Source organism: Leptodactylus fuscus, chromosome 10 (assembly GCF_031893055.1).
Source record: "Leptodactylus fuscus isolate aLepFus1 chromosome 10, aLepFus1.hap2, whole genome shotgun sequence".
Lineage (NCBI taxonomy): Eukaryota > Metazoa > Chordata > Amphibia > Anura > Leptodactylidae > Leptodactylus > Leptodactylus fuscus.
The window spans coordinates 57,165,470-57,191,624 of NC_134274.1; the positions used below are offsets into that span (position 1 = coordinate 57,165,470).

The 26,155-nt window shown below is 39.8% G+C and overlaps 2 protein-coding genes across 2 annotated transcripts in view; one reads left to right on the forward strand and one right to left on the reverse strand.

The window, feature by feature from the left end:
- Window positions 1-26,155, forward strand: part of LRRC20 (leucine rich repeat containing 20) — a 542,624-nt gene that overhangs the window by 338,095 nt on the left and 178,374 nt on the right. The window lies entirely within an intron of this gene.
- Window positions 5,496-26,155, reverse strand: part of LOC142183167 (ropporin-1-like) — a 150,644-nt gene continuing 129,984 nt past the window's right edge. The window contains exons 3-5 of the mRNA XM_075258109.1: window positions 18,332-18,446; window positions 9,887-10,048; window positions 5,496-5,672 (exon numbers count right to left, since the gene is read on the reverse strand). Of these exons, the coding sequence (XP_075114210.1) occupies window positions 5,496-5,672; window positions 9,887-10,048; window positions 18,332-18,446 (454 nt within the window). The remainder of the gene's footprint in view (window positions 5,673-9,886; window positions 10,049-18,331; window positions 18,447-26,155) is intronic.

A 26,155-nucleotide genomic window follows, 5' to 3' on the forward strand; every position in this document is an offset into this window, starting at 1 on the left:
TAAAAATTGGATTGACCTTATATAGCCTGTCTGAATTGCTGTGTCTCCCACTTAGCTTTGGGGGGAACAGCATGGGAAAGCTTGATTTCGCATATATGGACTGACTGAATGGCTGTGTATACCACTTTAGCTTTGGAGTGTACAGCATTAAAAACAGGTTTGACCACACGTGCCCTGACTGAATTGCTGTGGCTCCCACTTAGCTTTGGGAGCTAAGTGGGAGCCTGTTTTTGGACCTGTACGTCCATCAATGTACCACTTTATACATCCTCTGCTCTATGGGTCTGCCACTGATCTCTACTTTATGGACCACCTTTGGCAGACAAATAATGAATGTTCGGCCAGTCACTGATCTCTGTGGAGACCTCTCTCGGCCAGTGATTGCCTGAGCTAGCATTTCTTGGTATTTCATGTGTCCAGACAGGACACAGAAGTAGAAGCCAAAGGGATTCCAGTAAGTGTCAGAATGAATGCTGGCAGGGGATCATTGACATGAGTATTCTTTTACATTTTTAATCAATTCTTGGCCTGATTCAAGAAAATTTCCCCACTGGATAATCCTTTAAATAGTTTGTTTTTTTTCCAGGACAACACTCTTGTCCACAGGTGGTGTCTGATACTGTAACTCAGTTTATTATCCTGTAATACGATGGACAAATCTGGCACTATTGCCGAATAGAAATTTTTTTTTCTACTCTCATAAAACCTGTTTTACGCAAACCTTTCTTCTCGTACAATTCTCAACCTAAAGTACAAGCTCTGCCTTATAAACAGAACATCCCCATTAACTAAATGATCCTTAGAACAGTAAATTGTGCCAGACAGTCCAAATGTTGTTCCTATACCGTCTTCTAATATACTTTACATAGCAAAGCCTGTATTTAGAATTTTATACTATTTATTTTACAGTTAAACATTTTTTGATCTTTCAGTAAATTTGCATCTAGAATAGTGTTCAGAGTGGTCTCGTCTTATATTGTACCATTTATTCTCATTCCCGTTTTCTGTGCTTAATCTATTGTTGCATTTGGCATCCTGTAAATGATAATTGCCTTCTTATACAGTCTGCAAATTCATCCTTTTACCAAACCACAATTGAAAGTAATCCTCAAACACATTAGCATCAAAAAGGAGAGAAACACAGATGGCTGCTAAAACAATTCTACATGGGAAGCATAAAATAAATCTTAGGGTTTTTCTAGCTTGCGCACTAGAAAAAATGTCTTACGTTGTAGATTATTACCTTAAATCCTTGACGTATACTATAGTAAAAATTCTATTCAGTCATTTTATGGTTCTATATCGTTTGGCATAGCAGAGTGACTGACAACTAATATGGCCACCATATTGCCAAAAACAAGTGTTTTGTCATGATTAGTAAATTTTGGGCTATCATGTAGGCTGAGAGTTGGTTCACACTAGCACTTGTATTCCGTCCGCATGGAGACCCCCCAGACGGAATGCAATCGCAAGCAATGTGCTTGCAAAGCACACGGAGCCCATAGACTATAATGGGCTCTGTGTGCTTGCCGCACACTGCCCGCACTAATGAATTGCGGGCAGTGCGCGGCAAGCACACGGAGCCCATTATAGTCTATGGGCTCCGTGTGCTTAACTGCACAGCGCTTGCATTAGTGTTGGTATTCCATTCGGGGGGGGGGGGTCTCCATGCAGACGGAATACAAGCGCTAGTGTGAACCAACCCTGATTCAGAACACATTGATTTATTAGTTTATTTGTATACTGACCCTGTAAAGGGAAATACATTTATACAATTTAATATCATATAAGGTATTCCAGACATGGTGGGCTGTTAGGATGTAAAACGGTGAATATAAAATTTATATGAAGGTGGATATATCAATATTCCCCTTCCTCCCCCCCTGCTATGCCCACCACACCTTACATTCTTTTGGGAATCCTGTGCTCGTCCAGGAGGGAGTTATCCTACACTGAACATAAATTGTTATATTATGGAAGTTAATAGAAATAATCGTTAATACAAGGGAAAAGGTGAAAGTAAGGGAATAATTAATATTGGTTTTTGACATCGTAATTAAATATTATTATCCAGTATTGATTCTCTTTTACAGCCCCCTTCCTCTGATAAGGTAGTGTAATTCACTATGTTGATGGTGGGATCGTTCATACAAATGATCCCATCAAGGGACCGCATTGCTGACAATGTCTGTCTTATGACTACAGCTAACTTAAAAGATGCTCTTTGCAGTTGTACTTCAGGCTGACCAAGAGATAATGATACTAAACAGAGAACTCACTCTTTTTATTCAGAAATTCTGGTACTTAGTTTACTCTACATCAAAGTCTTTTGGTGCTGCTGTAAATGTAATGTTATTGTTTGCAATTTCTAAATATATTTTCTGTATCAATTCCACACAATTTTCCAGATCTTTGTTTGCTGTCATTATTTGTTTACTTCAGTTGATACAAAACCGTGTTCCATAGACTTCATTGGGACACTGATGCAGTGTCCTAAACCCTAAACCCTTTGCTATTTTTCATACAAAGAGTGATCAGTGCAGTTCCCTGTCCCAGAACAACTGATCTGCAGACCTTTTTTACAGATAGGGTATTAATATTACCCCTTTACTCTAATGGGACATCATTTATATTAAGGGAACATTAATGTGGGAGCCTGGAAAAATTCTGGGTTACAGGAGGCACTGTGGAGGGCTCCAAAATGGCACCTGCCTTTGTGTTAAAGAGGGTGTGACCTGAAAATTTTCACAGCACAGCACGTCACCCTGCTAACCTGTTGTAAAAGAATTTGAATCCCACCCCTAAGATAATATTGTTATGTGGTATCCCCTTCCCCAGATATGAATGGAGCAGCATGTCAAGCATATGTTTTGCTTCTTGATTCATTCTCTGTGGGACTGTAGTAGATAGTAATGCAGTGTGATAGAAGTTGAATGAAGCAGATGCACATACATGACTAGATGCTCCATGCATACTGGGGTACAGGGGACCACCATTCTTGATCAGATATTCCCTGGTAAGTGAATAGCGGATGAGTTTAAATGATCACAATACCCCATTAACGTCCTGTAGTTGTGGTTACAGGTAGCCAGAATTTTAACTTTTTTCTTCTTTTTATGTGTTTTTGTTTTTTTATGGCATTTGTACATTGTACGACAGGCTGCTTGTTAGTAAGCAATGATTGGAACTGGCTGAATCCATACTTTTCAAGAGGTGTCCAAATCATTTTGTACTTGAGGCACATTTAGTGATGTTTTTAATTTTGATTTTACAAGGAATTGCTTATTTTTTATCTAAGTAAATTAAAAATTGATCCTGAGATTCTTTACAGTATTTCATTGTGCTCTTACCTATTTTATTGAAAGTAACATTTACTACATTTGAAGCTAGAGATTATTCAGGGTGAAAACATATGATTATAGAATAAGAAGCAAGAAGCTTTAGTGCAGTTTGTTTTTTATTGAGTTGGATAAGCCACAGATATTTCACTCCATCGATTGTCAAGGACTTACATAAACAAACTATTCATTGTTTGATATAAATGGAATATTTTTTTTTTTTCAAAAGTTATAGCAAGTTTTTGAAATTAGGTTTACAACTCTTGAGAATGAAGAATTACATGGTGAATAACAAATAAATGTTTCTCTCCTCCCCCCATGTTCCTCCCTGCTCCGTACCTGCCATTTCTTGTTTCCCCCTACCAACTTCTCTGTTCCCTAACTTTCCATCCACAATGTGCACTCCTTCTTTGACCTGTTCTTTGTGATTTACCTAAAATTTCAATTTCAGTGATTGTTTAAGGCACTGTTTCCCAAACTTTTCAGACTCTGGGCACCCCATGACAAAAAAAAAAAAAAAAAAAATTGCTCCAAGGCAACTCTGCCAAATAATTTTTATAAAACGATAAAAAGGGTCCAAAGGATGCAGCAAGCACCTAAGGATGTTGCATGAAGGTATATAGAACAATATTATGGGTTATAGATTTTAAGGACACGTTGATCCAGGGATTTTATACTGACTGCCAGATTGGAGTCGGGAAGGAATCTTTTCCTCTGTAATGGGGCAATTTGCATGAGCCTCAATTTGCATGTCAGGTTTTGCTGTGCACTTGAAAAGTCGGACATCTTTGAGAACGGACAGTTAAGGACAGACATGGACTGTAAAAGAACGCACCCGATGTCCATTTAAATGAATGCAAAATGTCACAGACGGAGCTAGTGTCCGATGCTAATGTCCACACAAGATTTTGAACAGACATTAGCAGCGGACACTAGCTGTCTGACATCGACGAAGTGTGAACACTCCCATGGAGGTTGCTCTTACAGCTTTTTTATTGTTAATGAAAGTAGTCACCAGTCAGTGATCTTTACTGTGCAGATGGTGACTGGACATATAAAGTTACAGTCTCATACGAAATTATATCCTGTGGTTTAATGCAAGAGCAGAGGAGGGTTCATTTTAGGCATTCTATCTGCGTAAGGGTTTACATTAGGAATTGTAATAGGCTTGTCCGAAAAGACGTGTCTTTAGTTTGCACTTGAAGCTGTAGAAATTGGGAGTTAATCTGATTGTCCGGGATATAGCATTCCAGAGAAGTGGTACAACTTGGGAGAAGTCTTGGATACAGGAGTTGGAGGTTCTAATAATAGAGCATACCAGGGCCATGTCATCTTTTTATCTGATGGAAATATCCTTGTAAAAGAGTTTTCCAGTGGGATAAAATAAGAGTGAAACAAGTGTTACTCAGCTCAGAACTTTTGCTACTATGTTTTGAGGTTTTCAAGGTAGTCCCACTGATTTCTATTCCTGGCCCCTCTCAACAAACAGGAAAAAAATTATTGCTCAGCCAATGGCCACCTGCAGCAGTGAACTGCCATGGCAGCAGTTGGCTGAGCGGGATCTCCTGTGTTTTAAGAGGGATCAGGAAGTAGAAAACAGCAACAGCGGTGGTGGATCTTTGGGGTGAGTAATGCTGCACAAGTCTCTCTGCTCTAAAGATTTCATTCTGAGGGTGCATTCACACTACGTAACGCCGGGCGTGTATGAGAGCCGTACACGCCGGCATTACAGCAGACTGCCGAACACTTCCCATTCACTTCAATGGGAGTGCTCGTAACAGCGGCGTTTACGAGCGCTCCCATTGAAGTGAATGGGAAGTGTTCGGCAGCCCTGCTGTAACGCCGGCGTGTACGGCTCTCATACACGCCCGGCGTTACGTAGTGTGAATGCACCCTAATACTGTAGCTCTCACCTATATCAGTTTCACACTGTAACAAGCTGCAGTACTTGTATGAGAACCTACTTCATTATAGGTGTTAGAAAGTATCTTTGTTTTTTAACATATTCATATACAGTATACCATAGCACAATCTCCAGGAGTAGTTAAGTGGAGCAGAACCAAAGAGAAATGCAATAAACATTTTTTTTTTTTTCTAAATCCAATGAACTTAAATAATTACTTATTAAGTATAATATATAAGAGAAATGTTTGTAACTTACACTTTCTGTTCTAAATAAGTCAGCATCTGATGTACTTGTGCTTGTGATACTTCACCATCCACAGCTGCTAGAAAACTGTAAAGGAATTGGAATGTGCTGTACAGAATACAAGGAGGTCCGCTCTCTTCATCAGACAGGATCTCACATGCAATTTTCAGGGTTTTAGCTATGGTCTGTTTAAAATAAAATACATAAATGTAAAAACTTTTAGGGAGCCATGCATATAGCCATCATTGGATGGATCCTATAGTGCAACATGTTAAAGTACTTTTCTAGGGAAAAAGCACTGGTGGCCTATCATTAGGATAGATCATCAGTGTTTGATTGTAGTAGGGTCTATTCTGAAGAAATATCAGAACAAAGGAGTCATGGCTCCTTACAGCACTTCATAATTGGTTCTGATGATCATTTCAGAAAAATAGCTCTACCGATTAAATATTGATGGCCAATTCTAGGGTAAGCCATCAATATTTTAGCTTTAGAAGACTCCTCCAAAGGGTTTTTTCCTATGAATATAAACATATGTAGCTATGCAGACGTTTAAAAGATAAATATTTTTGCAAATATAAATAAAATAAAAATATTGCAAGATTTCCTCTAAATATTTTTGTGGTCATAGTCTATTGTCTTTATCGGTTACCAGTAAATACATCCAGAAATGAAGAAACTTTCTATGGTCTAGAAGTTATCAGAAACTCAGCCATGATTGTAATATTGTGGGTGGGTTATAACAGTACAGAAGAAGAACACTACATTCACAAAAGATAACCTGGCCACCAGGAAAAATATTCTTAAGACATATATACTCCCTAAGATACTCTATGTTCCCACCCTCCTTCCTACTTCTTTCTTTAAAAGCCTCTGTAGCCTTTTCATCTAATTCCTGTGGAAAAACTCCAGTTTATTCCCGCCTCACTTGACATAAAACACAGGTTGGCTTTGCACTCCCCAACATACAATTCTACAATAAAGTTATCCACCTGTCGAGATGGTTAGAATTATTCTCCACTAACATTCCCCTTATCCATATTTACCTGGAACAGCACTTAGTTCCTGCTCCCTACCAATGGTTCGTCTGGTCTTCTCGCTACACCCCTAATGCCACCACGGTACTTAGCGACCTCACCAGGGGCAAGATTCGTGTATGTCAGGTGTTTTCAACCTCATTATCTCCCTGTACTCACCCCTCCTCAGAATTCTATAAGGCCTTCTCACTAGTTGTGGCTCTTCTACAACCCCAGCATTACATTTCCCTTAGACCCACCTCCTCCCCGTCCCTATCTGCTCTTCATTGATAGACGTGGACCTGCCTCCTCTGTCGTCCCTCTTGCCTGAGGGGGATTGCCATAAGATGACCTTCTTCCACTCCCTGTCTTTCCGCCTCTCCTACAGATCCTTCACCTGCTCTATTCCCCTTCCGCTTAGGGATCTCAATTGGCTTGAGAAAATCCCTGACTGTAACAATCCTCAAAATAGATCCATTTGCCATATATATAACTGTTTAATCTCACACCCCCCCTTACCTCCAAATCATACTTTGTTGGTGAATGGGAAAGAGAACTGGGACTTGTATTCTCGCCCTCCGATGTCAAACATATCCTGTTATGTTCCCATGACTTCTCTAAGAAAACTTGTTCACATTGCTCACCAGGTGGTATAAAACCTCAGTTTTTCTCGACAAAATTGACTCTTCTATCTTTGATTGATGTTGGCGCTGTGGCCTCTCTGAAGGGTCCCTCTCACACATCTGGGTCACTTGCCCCAAAATTAGTCCCTTCTGGGAGGTGATCGAGAGAGAGATGAAGTCTATTTGTCATGTTGATCTAAAGCTGCACACAAAAACTATTTTGTTCTGGGCTTCCTCTCCTGACTTCTTAAGAAGGTCCTGCCTTATTACCTGGTTAATTCAGGAGGCCAAACTACTGATTCCCTCTAAGGTGGTGTGAGACAGACCCACCCAATGGAATGAGGAGGTTAACCAACTCTACAGATTTGAAGAGCTCTGCAGTTGTGGACATCCTGTTTGATCTAACTTCCTCTCTACCTGGGAACCTTGGTACCTACACACTTGCAGAGTTTGCTATAGCTCACGTATACTTTATATCTAATGCATGAAGCTCAATATATCATGCCTAAATAGTGCATTGAATGGCAAATCTTTCAGAAAATGTATATTCCATATCAGAGCCCATTCAAATCTCATTATTCTTGTCCGTTTGATAGATACATTTTCATAAACAAAACAGCTACAAAAACTTTAGATTGTGCCAAATATCCTGGGGATTAAAACTGTAATCGCTAGTACAGAAGGATTTTGGAATATGAGTAAATCATAAACTAAATAACAGCATGAAATTCCAATTCAGCTACAGTTGAAAGCCAGCAGGATATTTTTGTGTAGAAATAGAGACATCGGTACACAAAATGATGCCTTGGAACAGGAACAAACACTATGAACTATTTACTGGTGTGCAGATGACATTGGAGCTAGTATATGTGGTTTCAGAATAAGAACAAACATTCCTGGAGTTTTCTCATCTCACCCAACTGAGTAGTCTGGGTGAGATGTACACCACCTCCATTACCTGACCAGCCATCAGCTTACAATTGGCACATTCTCACTCTAGTAAGTGGGTGATGTAGAAACTGGAGTAATATTTGAGGACAGAATTCTTTAACTTATATATCTGCCAAATTGTATAAACAACATGTGTGATTTGATACATTTTTAGCAAATTATGACAAATGCAAACTTCAAAAACTAACTTTTAGTCTGGGGACCGACATTGCATAAACGCCGCCACAAAAAATGCCCGCATTTTACATTCACTGCAATGTGGATGGGATTCTAGCGAATCCTAATCACACACTGCAAAAAAAATATGCGCTGGGGAAATTTCCAAAACCATCTCGGATGTCAATTATACATACAAAAACACTGGCTGTTTCTATGAAAAACGCTGCAAGAAAAACAGTGATGCGTTGCTGCCATGATTTTTCCCACAACAGTTTATTCCTGCGGCCCGCTACATGGGTCACTGGGGGGAATGTAAGGTAACGAAGGTTACTAAAAGCTCAGCATCTGTCTCCATGCACCAGACTTTAATGTCAGTCCATTACACTGTGATGCATGTGCGGAGTAAGGAGTTTGCATAAGCATCTGTAAGGAGTTTGTATGTTCTCCCTGTGTTTGCATGGGTTTCCTCCCACACTTCAAAGACATACTGATAGGGAAGGAAAAAAATAGACTCTGAATAATAAGAAAAAGATTCAAGAGGCAGGATAAATTCTCTCCAGTGTCCGTACTCTTTATGTCTTGGCTTTTACCATTTTATTTTGCTTTTGTAAAATGTCTCTGACCTCCCTTTAAAAATGCTATTTTAATGTTGGTTTTGGTTCTTAATGCAAATACTAAACAGTTTAATTAAAAAGATGTTGTTTTGTTTTGGATGTCCTTCTGTAAATGTCAGCAATTGGCTAGCATCCCTGGCAGGAGTAAAGTCTGGGGTTTATTGTTGTACTCTACACCTTGTGCCTGATGTGTGTACTCTAGACTGACTCCGATCAGTTGAACATGTCCTGAATTTAGAGGCAGCAACAGCTCACTAGTTACAGAGCTTAGGTCCTGACTTCTGCAGGTCACTATAGAGCTCACCTTAATTTTGACTATGATATTTTCAGTTAATTTTTATCTTTTATGGGTTTCAGTTGTATTCAATTTCCTAAATATTTGATAGCCAATGAAGAGCTTTTCACTAATAAAACCCTTATTCCCTGAGTGTCCTGTGTGCATTGTAAAGTCAGGGCCAAAATATGTTTCGCCTATGTTGGATTATGTCAAGTAGCAAAATAATCTATAAAATCAGATCATGCTAGGAGCAGAAGGGAATATTTTGTTATATTAGTGCTTTTGCTAATGCCATTTTTGTTTCAGACAAATATATTTTTTAAGGCCGGGGCCCCACGGTCCAGAAATGCTGCGATTTGCCCACAGCAGAAACGCTGCAGGAAAAATCTCGGTGTTTTATAGTACAGGCAAAGTGGAAGGGATCCAACAAATTCCATGCCCACTTTGCGACAAAAAACCGCTGCGCAGACATGCCGCGATTTCCAAAACCGACACAGTTTTTTAAATCGCAGGATGTCAATTATATCTACAGAAATGGCGTTGGTTTCCCCATAGATATAATTGTAACAGAAAGTTGGCGGAGGAAAACTACACAAACTTTCAGTTTAAAACGTTGCAGGAAGAAATAAGATGCGTTATTGCTGCGGTTTTTACCGCACCGCTTTATTGCTGTGGGACGTCCCGTGAGGCCTTAACCTAAAACAGCTTTTTAACATGTTATAAAAGCAGCATACTAAAGGCTATCACCTATTCACTTACCACTCCAAGGGCACTACATGCCAAGGCTAAGAACTTTAACCATTCAATTTGTTCTGACAGACATCCTACAGTCATTATGCTAGTGTATAGGTCTGGTGGTAAGGTTAGATCGTTCCATAGTTCTTTTAGCTCGCTCGATGTTATTGTCAGTCTTCCTCCTAACTAGGAAAATAATTTGTTCAGATATGTCAATATACAGATAATCATTTGCATGGAGAAAAAAAACAAACATGTTATTTCATGTTGTATCAATCTGCATAATTTCCAATTATTTTAATTGTATGTTTCAAGAACATATATCAGGAGGTAAAAATAATCAAAAATGAAATGTCCTGTTAAATAGGACCCTTGACCCACCAATCTTTGCAATCTATAATATATGCCACTGCACTGATCTCGGCGCAGTTGGATTTTTTTTTTTTAGCCCCAAGTGTTCTTAAGAAATTGGTGCAGTTAGTTTCAGAACCAGACATGCTGACTAGGCTCCCTACTGTCAGACAGGTGGTCCTAGTCTGTCTTCTCCAGCTCTTGATCATCCAATTAATAGTAGGGGGTAGAGATGAGCGAGTACTGTTCGGATCAGCCGATCCAAACAGCACGCTCCATAGAAATGAATGGATGCACCTGGTACTTCCGCTTTGACGGCAGCCGGCCGCTTAACTCCCCGCGTGCCGGCTACGTCCATTCATTTCTATGCGAGCGTGCTATTCGGATCGGCTGATCCGAACAGTACTCGCTCATCTCTAGTAGGGAGCCTAATTAGCATTTTGGGTGTTGAAGTTAACAGCATTAGAACTGTGTAAGCAGCCATTTTTCTTGTGGCCGCGGGCATGGGCAGTCTGCTCTGCCCGAGGCCTACAAGTGCCTGTGCCTGTGCCGGAAGAAGACACGTGAAGAGGACATTCCTGAAGAAGATGGAGGCGTCGCTGGAGAGTTCTCTCGCATCATTGGGGATGCCCCCAGTGCTGTTTGAGCGCTGGGACCCACACCCAGTGCTGCAAGAGAATTCATTTTCATAACCAACGAAACCCGGGATTTCTACGGAATGGCGGCGCGGAGAAGACATCTAAATGTAGGAGAAGAAGAAAGGCTATTCCTATGTGTCGACCAGAAAAAAAAAGTGTTTTAATGGTAGAATCCCTTTAAAGTCAAGAATCTTATCTTTAAAATAAGACCAAAGTCATGCCACCTACATTATCTCTGGTTGGTTCTGCAAGTGATTTTGCAGAATAAATAAATAAAAATGACTTTTTTCCACTTGTTAAATTAAAAAAAATAAATAAAACAATCCACAACTGGTATTGCCAAATCCATTACTACCCCTAAAAGTAAATTAGCACATTATTTATTCTACAATGATAAATGCCACAAACATTAAAATTCAGATACGAGCATTGTTTTCTGTTCATCTCACTTCTCAAAAAGTCATAAATACTCATAGAATACAAGTTTTTATAAAGCTATGAAAGCTGAAATCCAGAGAGGGATATAATGTTACTGGTTTAAATGACCACTAACTTTTCTGACAACTTAGTGTTATTAAGAACTTGTGATTCTGGACCAAAACATTGCTGTTTTATGCCTTAAAACCTCTCTAAAGTTCTTGTCACAAGGCGAGTATATTTATTTCAGAATATATGCTTGTGATATTACTGATGGATTGTTGGTCATAGACAGTAAGCAGCTTGCCTCATGTTTTCTTTTTCACTTTGGCAGGGATTTTTTTAGCTACACCATACACTGTATTTACAGTCCAGGGACTATATTATGGTCACTTGAGATGTTCTCAGCTATTTGTATGACTTCTGTGCTACTTTTTGTTGCATGACCCAAGTCGCCATGTAGCCCTAGTCTAAGATCTATAGTAGCCAGTACAGTAGGTTTTACTTGCAACATTCGACCTTTGTAATTCAATGGAAGGGGGTAGTGAAGCATGCAGGTGAGCCACAGCAACAGGGAAGAGAACTGACCTCCTCTTTATGCAGACCTAGTACTTTTTACTGCTAAAGGTTTGCTGCAACTCTCACAAAGAACAATACAAATCTGTCTTTACTCCAGTCTTGTTTACAATAATGCAGTACACTGTAGAAAACAGAACAGGATTTTTGCTACTTCTATATTTAGTTGACAGCGGTACAGCTGTAGCAAACTTTAAGCTGTGAGAAGTGTTCACACGTAAATAACGTGTGGCTTATTTTGGCACCGGAAAAAAAAGCTTCCTAATTAGGAAGCTTTTTTTTTTTTACCTTGCCAAGCTTTTTTTGAAGCTTTTTTTTTTTTGTAAAAACAGCTTCCAAAAAAAGCCAGGCAGTTTTCCCCTCCCATAAAGTGAATGGGCTGAAAAAACAGCTAGCGTTTTTTTCTGCGCGTTTTTTTGCAAAAAAAAGTGTTGCTTATTTTTGCAAAAAAAACCGTGCGGTTTTCGCCTCCCATTCACTTCTATTGCTTTCTTTAGGCGGAAAACACCTGAAGAAAGGTCATGTCGCTTCTTTCCCTGCTAGCAGAAAAAAAAGCTAGCAGAAAAAAAAGCTAGCAGAAAAAAAAAAAAGCTAGCTGTTCACATAGGGCTCCATTGTAAAAGGGCTGATTTTGAAGCAAAATCCGCTGTCAAAATCAGCCTCTTTGCCCCCGTGTGAAGTACACCAGGTGATTAGAAGTTATTTACTTCTGAGTGTAAAAAATACATTTTTTTCTTTCACTGACAGACAGACCGGGGTAAGGAATTGAATAAGGTTTATTTGCATAAAACTTTTAAGCCCCATTAATTTGAAAACACAACATGGCAAATTTATGACTGGCATACAATATGCCAGTCTTAATAAACTGCCTGACTTGCACAGTGAACTGGAGATAAATGAAGAGGCTGCAGCCCTTTCATAAATTTGTCAGATGTTCTGATGCTAGAATAGAAATACTGATACAAAATACTGATCTACAGAATAGATTGCTAGTATCTGATCAGTGTGGTCCAACATACAGACCCTGCACTGATCAGCTAATCCTGCTGCCTCCAAGCTATAGAGACAGATGGACCAGGAAGTAACTCTGCTCCTGTTCAAGGCATGACTGCACTGTGTAGTGGAGGTGCGAGTTACTGCTGCTTTGGTCCTATTTCTTGAATAGGAGCAGAGCTATTTGCACCTTTGTCCATCGCTACAGGGTCTGGGTGATTGACCACACCAATCAGATAATGAATTATCCTGGATAGGTCATCAGTATAAAAAAAAAATCTGGGGCTGGGGTGGCAGAAAACCCCATTCTAAGAGATAACAGAGATAAAATAATGGACTAGGTATAGTGATAAAGAAAGGGGAAACTGAAATGCATAAAACCGGTCACTAAATATTGAGACAACATGCCGACATCCTTTCTCAAACTGATGGGTGTACATATCAGGTCAAACCTAAAAATTAAAAGGTGAATAATGACAGAGTCTCACATCAAAGGTATATGGTAGAAAGCATAAAACTAAATATGGAAAAGTAATTGCATTCTCCATTCCATAGCTTTATAAAGTCACCCTCGGCAGCAATTACTTGACACAATTGATTTCTGTATAGGTCATTTAGGAATCTTTCTTCAAGTAATGCTGCTTCAATGCAATTATTTCTGTGTCAGTTAACCCACAAAAAAATTCTCTTAAAGGCGTTGTCCATAATATATATATATATATATATATATATATATATATATATATATATATATATATAATTTTATACCAGAGAAGGTGTTAAAAAAACAACAAAAAAAACCAACAAACAAACCAACCAAAAATAAATATACTCACCTGTGCCTGGTGACTGCTGAGGCCAAGACACAGCAGGCGAGGACTTCCGACAAAAGATTAATAAAGATCATTTTTATCCTGGACATCCTCTTTAAATTTCTACACATTCTCTAAAGCAAATATTGCGGCATACTTATATGCATATATCAGGACTCCTACTCTTTCACTACTTTCAGCTCTTAGAGTCTCAAGTTGCTATTTACAGTTTTTAGTTATTGCAGCTGTCACACTTCTAATCTACACTGCTGAAGAAATATTAAGGAAACACTTCTATCACATACCTCGAAGAACAGGTTGAAAATCCTCACTCATAAAAACTGTGTAATTCATTTGAGAACAAAATTATGTGTTAATGGCCAATGGAAACCAAAATAATTAACCAGCTGAGGGCTGGATTCCAAATCAGAGAAAAAAAAAATTGAAATCATACACGGATCCAATTTGACTGAATTGTATCATGACAACTCAGTAGTGTGTATGGCCCACAAGTGCCTGAGTATCTAGGCATTATGATACAGATTATGTCTTGGGGTTCTCATCCCAGTCTGTGACACTACTTGGCAACATTGTTTTGTAATGTCCCAGTCAATTGGATTCATGTCTGGGGAACATGAGGATCAGTCAGTGGCATCAATGCCTTCATTATCCATGAACTGCATAAACACTTGGGTCACATGAGGCCACACCTTGTCCTGCCCCAGGACAGTGCACCAGCATAAAGTCTGTAATGTCTCTGAGGACTTCATCCCGGATCACATGACTGATCCCACCATCTACATTAACTAAATTGTATGATCAGGAGAGCAGCTTGATAGTTCAGAATGAAAACCAGGCTCAGTGAGTACGCACAAGTTAGCTTAAGATCGTATGCTCTATTCAAAAAATTGCCAGGCACTGGTGGTTAGTCGAAAATATCTAACACAGCTGATCTTCTACCATTGGTATTTTTGCCTTCAAAAGACTAAAGTGTATGGCCGACATTACAGTAGTCATGGTATTGTTGTGTATCATGTGGAGACTTGGGTGACCCTCCAATGACATGCTTTCCCAGACCATTACTGACCTCACCATCAAACCAGTCATGCTGGATAGAGATGAGCGAACACTGTTCGGATCAGCTGATCCGAACAGCACGCTCCCATAGAAATGAATGGAAGCACCTGTGACACTGACTTTGCCGGCGGCCGGCGTCACAGGTGCTTCCATTCATTTCTATGGGAGCATACTGTTCGGATCGGCTGATCCGGACAGTGTTCGCTCATCTCTAATGCTGGGTAATGTTGCAGACAGCATATCATTCACATTGGAATTGACAGATTTTTTTCACATCTGTTACATGTGCTCAGTGTGAACCTGCTCTTATCTGTGTTATAATATGGAGACACTGGTGGACCTGCCAAGCTGGAGTGTTAGTTGTGAGCAGGAAAAATTGTACAAGAGATTGCGACTATGACATACAAAGTTTTGGCCCAAAGATTTCAAGAAAAGAAATATCCGAGAAATTTTGTAAAATCTGCTAGATCTTTAGCTCACCAACTGTTGCAAGAGGAATGTCTGAGACCAGGTCTTAAAACAATAGATGATAATTATCAAATTAATTTTATCACTTCACATAGTTCCTCTTATAGCTACATCAAGAACACGTTACTCTGCTTAGAATAAACCCACACTTTTTCTAATTGTTGGAGTGCTGCCATTTGTTCCTCTTCTTACATCCAGAACACCCTCCAAAAATATTGGCCTGTCATCCTTAATGATCCTTTTCTGAAAAAAGTCCTCCCTCAGGGCACAAACTCTAAAGAATGTCCTAGCCTCCAGCAGATTAAGATCCACCATCAAGCAACCTAGAATATTGGCCATTAGTGTTATTAAAGGTAGTTTCAAGTGCAACCATTCTTAGTGCAAGTGCTGCCTTTCTATGATTCGTCAAAGTAACTCCTTTGAGAGCAATTCAATAGGGGAATGTTGAAATCATGAAATCTTAATTTTCCATGAAAGAATGTCGATCAATTTTCTTGATTTGGGAATGGTTGGTAAATAGAAAGTCGCTGCATCTACTTTGCATTGTCATAAAGTTTATTCCTTCAGTAGATCAAACCGCTAAAAGTTATATTGGAAGCAAATGTGAAGAACCCCAGTGTCTTGATTCCTCCACCAGAGATGACTACTCTTGCATTAAGGTTAAACAATTTTTAAAGGGGTTCTCCATTGTAGAACATTGTTTTAAAAAAATGTCTCTAGAGACCTTGTTCAACCTCCCACCTTCACCTCTGGATGGTGAATGCCGAAGATGCTCATTGATGCTAACTAAAGCGTATGGGGGTGTACTGACTCTGATGGAAGGTATTGGAGGAAAGAATGATACCTGATTCTTTGATCTCAAAGTGTTCAGAAGCAGTTTATTTCTCTTCCCCCCATGAGAATGCATGTATACTTGGTAGAGTGTGCATGTGTATACGGTGGCTGGAAGGGATAATTGTGGCTGACAGCAAAGTAGAGTGTATAGCCACCATTGAAAAGCCAACAGATGTCCAGAAATAATACAAGCACATATATGGTTTTGTTTTTTTTAATTTTAAACGACATATACAGTATATGTATCGTACTCTTCATATACCTTTTTGTCTATTTTCACTGTATTTCTTTGATGCCTAGCTTACAAATAGTATTTCCATCTGAAACCTTTTTGTTAGTATTAAGTCATGGAGAAATAAAACTTCTCACACCATTCAGAAGTCAATCAAGTAGAGACTTGTAGGAAGACATTGTTACAAAGAAACATGGGACCCATATGGATTGACTAGCGAGAGCTATTGTTACAGATGGATTTCAATAAAGGTTAGAACATCTTACTGTAAAAATACAAAGAGATTCTTGTCTCTTCAGCCTGGCCTATTCAAGCATTTCTGTCTGTCTTTTTATCATATTGTGGGTTTATACATTAGTATAGGATTTCTAGAGTGGTTAAATTGTGGTATGCTTCATCAGATATGCCATGTGTACGGAGATATCGGAAACATTACTTTATAGGGAAAATCTTTTCATATATGCAGTACACAGCCGATGTATGACTCTGTACTATGGAGTAATCTGCTTGTGCATGAACCCTAACTTGTACCAGCTATAACCTATATTATTGATGTTACAATGGACATGAAATATCACTTGTCATTCTGTGCAGATATTGTTTTGTGTGCACATGATATGGCAGATGGTTGTAACCGTGCGTGTTGTCCTTGGAATTCAGTTCAGTGCAGATTCATAGGGCACAGTTCTATCTCTAGAGAACATGTAGATAAACCTAATTCTAAAGAAAGCATAGATTTTCAATAAATTCCACACCCGTCTAGGCAATAAGATTGTATAGAGAGTAACGTTGCTAGGATACACAACACTTCCAGCTTGGAACACAACAAACCAATAATTATTTAATCAGCTGCGACAATGAAGTAAGATGCAACGCCTCCCTGATGACATGGGACGTTTCTCTAGTGTCCTCTTTAATACGTGCTATTTACAATCGATTAGCAACCTACAATTTGTAACTGCAATCTTCAGTTTGGGATATTGGGGCTAGATTGCAAATATCATTGTAAAGTTGTTTATAACCTTCTCTTAATGTTACAAACATGTACAGTAAAAATAATTGTGGTACATCCTTTTATAAGTTGTGTGTAGTATTGCAGATCAGCCACTTACATTTGAACCACACATGTAGAAGAAAGAAGGTTTGTTTTCCTTATCGTGTACAACCCCTTTAACCACTTCCGGACCACCCATTGGGTTTTTACGTCCGGAAGGTGGTTGCCTTGTTCTGCAAGGACGTACCGGTACATCCAAGCAGATTTCAGCAGCTGCAAGAAATCGTGCAGCCACTGAAATGGGGAACCGGATGTAACTTCAGCCAGAACTCCCAGAGAGAAGGCAGGGAGGGTTTATTACCTTCCCAATCAATGTGTGTACAATGCTCAGTGAGCGCTGTATACAACGCTATGGGAGCCACCATGATGCGGCTGCCCTCTGACCCGGCAGTCACGTGATCCACCGTGATCAGCAGGTGTTAGAGCTGCTGGGTCCTACAGGATTCAGATAAGCTCTATAGAATGGGCAGGAGGCTGCATTCCTCCTGTAATGTAATAATACAGACACGCAGAATCAAGGCAACATCTAGGTAATGAAAGAAGTAAAATAATATAGATTTTTAACATTTCTCTTAATACATGAAACAAAAAAGCAGAAAATGGCTGGATTAAGAAGTAAATAAACCTATACCTAACAAATAAGGCATTTACTGTATGTGCTATTGTGCCTTAATGAAGGTTGGTAGGAATCAGCCTTTGTGTACTCAGATTGCATAAGCCTTGAACACCATTGCACACTCATACTAGTAATTAGAAACAGATATATCATTTCTATTAGATCTGTCAACAGCTGCCTGCCTCCATGTAATAATTGTGCTGTACAAAATAAAATATGAACTGAAGAATTAGTGAAAACAGCAGATAAAGCAGTGTATCCTACAAGATGTCTAAATTTGGTGTGTAGAGAAAAAAAAACTGCATAACTGGTTATCAGTCACATTTAAACTATTCAATTTTCTCTAATCACATAAAAGCTGTAACTTCTAGTGTTAATGCAGTAATGTAGCAATAACTTACTTTTATGTGCAGTTGCTTCAAAATGTCTGGAGACAGCACTTCCCATTTAGAAATACAAGGACTTTGACCAGTTTCAGTCGGTAACTTTGTCCCATGCTTCAGAGCATTGAAGTACCTGCAATAATGAATATTAATTATAAACGTACCTAAACATTGGGCTGAAATTTGTAGTATCTATCCTTTTTGTGTCTTCCATTTTTAGTACTGTGAAATATACATTGTCAGATCAGTGGGGTTCAATTTCTGGCATCCTCACTAGTCAGCTGTTTGGAGGAGCCATGGCGCTCAGGTAATTGCGGTAGCTTTTTCAGGCTAGGGATATATGGTGATATTTGTCGCGTGACTTTGCGTAACAAAAAAAGCCATTAATTTTTAAGGTGTTGCTTGCTACATGCTGTGATTACAACAATCTCAAAGAATCCGACCTTGTTCGGCTTCATGCCACATGCAGCAATGCTCCTATATACAGCAATTCTTCTGATGCTAAAGCTGGCCAAGCAATTTAAATGAATACTGGGCAGCTTCTGCTTTCACAGCAGTAATTGCCCCACTATTCATTTGAATAGCACTTTGTGCACTTTGATTTATACAAAGCATTTCAGCATTTCAGTTTGTATAGGTATGAAGGTGCTTTTTACTGTATGTGGGCAAGCTCTCCATTTTATATTGCTAAGAGTCCTTGCACTTATTATTATTTGGTACATTTCCCACTTTCAATATATGTTTTTATTCCATGATGTGCCTACGTTATAGCATTTAAATGGATATTTCATAAAGCCTTGGATTTGTAAGTTTGGTCTGGCTGCTGGAATTCCATTGCAACATTTGGGACTGATGTTTTTACAGTACCTTATCAGATTAATGAATAAGTGTGCGGTCATGTTAAATAGCCATCTATAGTCCCCCAAGATCTCTATAGCCCCTAATATTTATCATATGACGCTACTGTTTGGGTGGTTGACAAAGACTACTGTTCTGCTTTCCGTCACAAACTCTTAGAGCCTTATTCAAAGGTTTAATGTGCACTGACATACATGAGTCATTTCTATTTGCAATACTTATTCCAGAAGAAAATTAGACATTTAGAACATAAATCCATCAGCTCAGTACAACCCAAGCCGTGCACAGGTAATTCATCTGTATATGAGTGTACAACATTTTACAGTGGATTTCAGCTGCCCTTGAGAGTTGTCTTCTGTAAGAAATATAATATTACCCAAGTAAGCCATGAACTATCTTTTGTAAATCTCATTTTATTGAAAGTTTTTGGTTTTACAGCAAATGAAAGAGAAGAAACAATTTGTTGCCAGGAAGTATCTTTTGCGTAAACATACAACATTGCTATATTCATAAACCCCTATACCGTGTCAGAAGTAGGGATCATGTACTATAAAAGATGGGACCCCGCTTTAGTTGTCCTGAACCACTACATTGTATTATACGTTATTAGGTGCTAAGAATTGTAAAACGTACTCTAATCTGAGGATGAAGTGATGCCATCTGTTTACCTGTGCAGCGCCTTCATTGCCCTTCTTGGTTTTTAAGGTAAAAATATAAGTTGTACTATCTGTTTATTTGTATGTAATAAGCCTGATGCATAGATGTTATAGATTTCCTGGTGCTAAAATATACTACAAGGCTGAATTGCTTTCTTTGGTTAATGTTACAATGTCATCTGAATTCCCAGCGGGTCCCTCAGGTATGACAGAAAATTTGAAGTAAAAGGCTACATGGTTACTGCTGTCAGTATTGCAGAAATTGGAATATTGTAAATGTTTTTCCCTGCTCTATTTTGGGATCTGTACTCGGCTTCGACACTTTATTTTCCGCAATATATTTAAAACTTGCTATGTTTTATTTTATAAGCCATACAAGTCCATATTGCATTCTAATATATATTCATACAATGGAAAATGTTCATAACCCACATAATATATCCTTATTATATTTAATATATGAAAGGTATTCCTCATGGACAAAATCACTTGTGTGATTTAAAATTTTAAATCCTGCATGACAAATCTTCTGCCTTAAAGAGAAGGGTTAGGTCAGTATCACATGGTGCTTGATCAAAGCAGGTTAGCTGCAGCAAGCTCACCAGTGGCTAACTCGCTGTGATCTTCAGTAGCGGCACCATGGATGAGATTTAATAAAATCCCGTCCACAGGATGTCAATTATTGCTGCAGGCTTTACCCACACATTTAAACCTTTACAATAAAATGTTGATAGATGCTGGGAGCCTGCAGAGAAACTTGCAAAACCCATGGTGGCTTGTAGGAAAAGAAAACTCCAGCATTTCTCACTGGAAATGAACATAGTATGTGGCTCCAAAAAAAAAGACTTTCCAATTAGTGAAAAGTTTTTGACAATGTGGTGAGGATGGTGTGAAATAATAAACCAAGTGAAACCCTTTTCTGCCATTCCCATTTCAATTCTGAACAGGTCTTCTGCCAGACGTTACTGCCTGGGTCTTCCCGACACACACAGAATGACTGTTTAGCCAATCTCTCGCTGTTGCAAGGACTCAACTCATCCATTCATTTGCTGTCCAGTTTTGATTACCCTCTTTTGTGGGATATATCCCACTATGACTTTTTTTTTGGGGGGGAGGAGGGGGTAACGCTAGGTTCACATCTGCTTTCAGCACTCCATTCTGTGCTTTCCGTCTTCTGCATGCAAGAAGACGGAAAGCACAGATCGGGTCCGGGCGTGAGCGTCTTATGCTCCCCGCCGCGAAACCGTTTTTTTAAAAATCCGGACAGAGAGTACTGCATGTCCGACTCTGTGTCTGGATTAAAAAACCCGGTTTCGCGGCAGAGGGCGTAAAACGCTCACCGCCGCTCACGGCCGGACATCTTTCAAACCCATTCAAATGAATGGGTATTAAAGAGTCCTGCAGGTTTCCGTCTCCTGCTCTGTTTTATGCAGATGTGAACGAGCTCTAAGCTAGATCCTCTATAGCAAAAGTTGCTCTTTGTATAGACTTTCCACTCTGGCATAAAGAGGTTCTTTAGGACTATGATATTAATCAATTGCCTTTTAGGATAGGTCATCAGTATCATATCTTGTGGGGATTCAACACCAGGCTCTCTCACTGCTCTGAACTTTTTGAAGAGGCCACAGCTAATACTGCTTCCACTTTTCAGGCCAATGACATCATGTTCAGTGGTCATATAACCTTGCAGCAACTTGGACCCATACAAATGAATAGGATTAGGTTGCAACACCAAGCACACCTCTACTTCCATTGAAAGATAAAATGCTCCCTAAAGGCTAAGGCCCCACGGGATGTCCCAGAGCAATAGAGCACTGTAGGAAAAACCGCAGTGGCAACGCATCGCAGTTCTTCCCGCAACGCTTTAAACAGAAAGTTCGCTGAGTTTTCCTGCACAAACTTTCTGCTACAATTATATCTATGGGGAAACCGACGGCGTTTCTGTAGATATAATTGACATGCTGTGATTTCTAAAACTGTGGTTCTTACTGCAAATTGGGCATGGGATTCGCTAGAATCCCATCCACTTTGCCTGTACTGTAAAAAGCCGCGTTTCCGGCCCATGGGGCCCCGGCTTAAATATCTATTATCATCTAATGGGGGAGACAATGTGTAAAAAAAAAAAAAAATCAATCAATCAATAAATAAATAAATAAAATAAAGACTAAAAAGAGCTGCTACGACACCAACATCACAGGTTTTAGCCCCAGTAACGCATAGGCGTCACCTAAATGAAAATGATCATAACAGAGAGGATCAATTATTTTTTATTTTTTATTTTTTAAAAAAAAAGTTAAAAGCAGACACATTTCAACTTTTCAATTTTTTTTTTGTTTACATTTTCTCAAATATTAAAATAAAGGAAAATCATGTAAAAATAAAAACAACATATAATTAAACTCAATTTATCACTGAATAAAGGCGCAAAAATGATTTGAATAACCCAAAGGAAAAAAATGTTATAGACCTCAAAACTGCCTGTATGAAAGAACCTGAAAATGTGTCTGTTCCAGAAGACAGGAAAAATGACCTGGTTCTGAACTGGTTAAGCAGCTGATCAGTGGTGGTGCTGGGAGTTAAAGGGGTTTTCCGGGAAAAAAATCTTTTTTTTTTTTTTTTTTAAAGGTCTTAGTGTTATAGTTGATGAGGTTGGATAAAGACATTAGTCCATCGAGTCCAATCTATAACCAGGGTTATTAATGGGTTAAAAGTGCACCCATATACTTTTAGCAGTGTTTTGAGTGATTTCTAGGTGTCTGTGGTAGAAGTCTTGAAACGGAATGTCACCAGATTTTCAGAAAGTGTCCCTGGGGTGGTGATATAGGTAATTATTAGAGATGAGCGAGTAGTATTCGATCAAATACCTCGCCGCCATAGGAATGCGTGTAAGCGGCCGAACACCAAGAGGTTAAGCGCATCGCATTCCTATGGTGGGGAGGTATGCGCTCTGCACTCTACTGAAACAGCTCTCACAAAAGTCTCTAATGATCTACTAAAGGCTAAATCCAATGGTGACTTCTCTCTTCTTATTCTTCTGGACCTCTCTGCAGCTTTTGACACTGTTGACCATCAACTTCTCCTCACTATGCTCCGCTCAGTCGGCCTCAATGACACTGCGCTCTCCTGGTTCTCCTCTTATCTCTCAGACCGCACTTTCAGTGTATCATTTGCGGGCTCTGTTTCCTCCCCTCTTTCCCTTGCTGTTGGGGTTCCTCAGGGCTCGGTCCTCGGCCCCCTGCTCTTTTCTCTCTACACAGCCCCCATTGGACAAACCATCGCCAGATTTGGCTTCAGGTACCATCTTTATGCTGATGACACCCAATTATACACATCTTCCCGTGACATCACCCCTGCACTCATACAGAACACCAGTGACTGTCTCTCTGCTGTCTCTAATATCATGTCCTCGCTCTATCTGAAACTAAATCTCTCTAAGACTGAACTACTACTGTTTCCACCATCTAACAGATCTGTCCCTGATATATCCATTGCAGTCTCAGGCCTTACTATAACTCCTAGGCAGCAGGCCCGCTGCCTTGGGGTCATATTTGACGCAGACCTTTCCTTCACCCCTCATATTGAATCACTCGCACGTTCATGTCACCTCCACCTCAAAAACATCTCCAGAATACGCCCTTTCCTTACCAGAGATACACTAAAGACACTTATTGTCTCTCTGATTCATTCTCGCCTTGACTACTGTAATTCCTTACTAATCGGTCTTCCCCTCACTAAACTCTCTCCTCTACAATCTAGCCTGAATGCAGCGGCCAGGCTCATCTATCAGGCTAGACGCTACAGCGATGCCTCCGGTCTGTGCCAGTCACTACATTGGCTGCCTATTCATTATAGAATAAAATATAAAGTTATTACTCTCATCCACAAGGCTCTCCATAATGCCGCACCTCCCTACATTTCTTCCCTCATCTCTGTCTACCGCCCAACCCGTGCTCTCCGCTCACTCAATGACCTAACACTTACATCCTCTATTATCAGAACCTCCCATGCTCGTATACAAGACTTCTCCCGAGCTGCACCACTTCTTTGGAATGCTCTACCCCGGACAATAAGATTAACTCCCAACTTCTACAGTTTCAAACGCAAACTAAAGACGCATCTTTTCAGACTAGCCTATCACAATTCCTAATGCACAAAATTGTCTGAACACTGTACAAGCAATGCCGCCCCTGCTACCTCTTGTGTCACCCCCTCTACCTCATAGATTGTAAGCTCTTTTGAGCAGGGCCCTCAGTCCCATTGTGTGAAATGACGTTCTTTGTTATGTATGTCTGTATCTGAACCCTATAAATTGTACAGCGCTGCGGAATATGTTGGCGCTATATAAATAAAATGTATTATTATTATTATTATTATTATTATTCGATCGAATACTACTCACTCATCTCTAGTAATTATGTAATTATATGTTTTTTTTAATTGATGTATATTAGAAGTTAGGTATGTGTGTGTGTGGGGGGGAGTTTAGTATTTTAGTATTGGTAGAATTAAATTTTATCCCAGACAACCCCTTTAAGCCCTCAACAATCTGATACCAATGGACCTATCCAGGATAGGTCATCAATATCATAGTCCCAGAAGAATCCTTTTGGCTAAAACCCCATGTTGCAGAACGAAGCTAAAATAAAATAAAAAATCAGCTGAAAAGCATCCCATTTTTTTTCCAGTGTTTTTCACTGCATTTTTCTCCACAGTTTTACTTCCCACATTAAATCTATAGGGAAAAAGCTAGCATTTCTGCAAGTAAAATTGACATTCTGCATTTTTCAAAAAATCCTTGTGTTTTGAAAATGCAGCTTTACTGCTGAACTTGGTATATACCGTATTTTTCGGACTATAAGACGCACCTAGGTTTTAGAGGAGGAAAATAGGGAAAAAAAATTTTGAAGCAAAAAATGGTAAAATATTTAATATATGGGAGTTGTAGTTTTGCAACAGCTGCAAGGCCACATTGACAGGTGACCCTGCAGCTGTACGGGGATGCATAGAGTGGTTTTTTTTGCGGGGCCAGAAGTACTTTTTAGTTATACCATTTTGGGGAATATCTATTTCTTAGATCACCTTTTATTGAAAAAAAACCCCGGTGGTTTATGATACCGTATTTTCCGGACTATAAGGCGCACATAAAATACTTCGATTTCCTCAGAAATCGAAAGTGCGCCTTATAGTCCGGTGCGCCTTATATAAGGCTTGAAGCGGCGGCACGCGAGGAGTTAAGCGGCGGCACGCGAGGAGTTAAGCGGCGGCCGCCGGCAAAGTCTGCATGCCGCTTCCATACATTGCAATGGGAGCGCGCTATTCAAATAGTATTCGTTCATCTCTAACTATTTGAATAGCGCGCTCTCATTGTAATGTATGGAAGCGGCATGCAGACTTTGCCGGCGGCCGCTGCTTAAAGAGATTCTACTAGAGATGAGCGAGTACTGTTCGGATCAGCCGATCCGAACAGTACTCGCTCAACTCTAGATTCTACCATTAAAAGAACCTCTTCCCCCTAACCACGTCGGAATAGCCTTAAAAGACTATTCGTCTCTTACCTTTCCCATAGCCAGCGCCGCCTTCTCCCTGAGCTGTGTTCGCGCCTTCCGTGTCGTCTTCTTTGGGCCTCATGGATGACGCATGCGCAGTCGGCTCTGGCTGCGAGAGCCTGTTAGAGCCGACTGCGCATGCGTCATCCATGAGGCCCAAAGAAGACAGAGACGGAGCTGCGGAAGAAGGCGGCGCTGGCTATGGTAAAAAGGTAAGGAGATTATTCCGACGTGATCAAGAAGGAAGTTCTTTAACTCCTCGTGTGCCGAGCGCTTCCATTCATTTCAATGGAAGCGTACCATTGAAATGAATAGAAGCGGCTGGCACGCGGGGGGTTAAGCGGCCGCCGGCAAAGTCTGCCGGCCGCCGCTTTCAATCATATAAGGCGCACCGGACAGCGCTGCGCCTTGTAGTCCGGTGCGCCTTATATATGGACCTAGGCAGGACTATAAGGCGCTCATGGGTAATGCGCCTTATAGTCCGGTGCGCCTTATAGTCCGCAAAATACGGTATATGATTTTCTACTTTTATATATATATTCTAGGGACAGGAGGTGATTTAGAACTTTTATTTATTTCATATTTTTATTATATATTTTTAAAGCTTTTTTTTTTTTTTTTTTTTACTATTTTATTCCCCCCGGGGCTTGAACCTGCGGTCGCTTGATTGCAAGTCCCATAGACGGCAATACAACTGTATTGCCGTCTATGGGACATTCTGTCTATTAGTATTACGGCTGGTCATAGAGACCAGCCGTAATACTAATACAGCAGTGACAGGC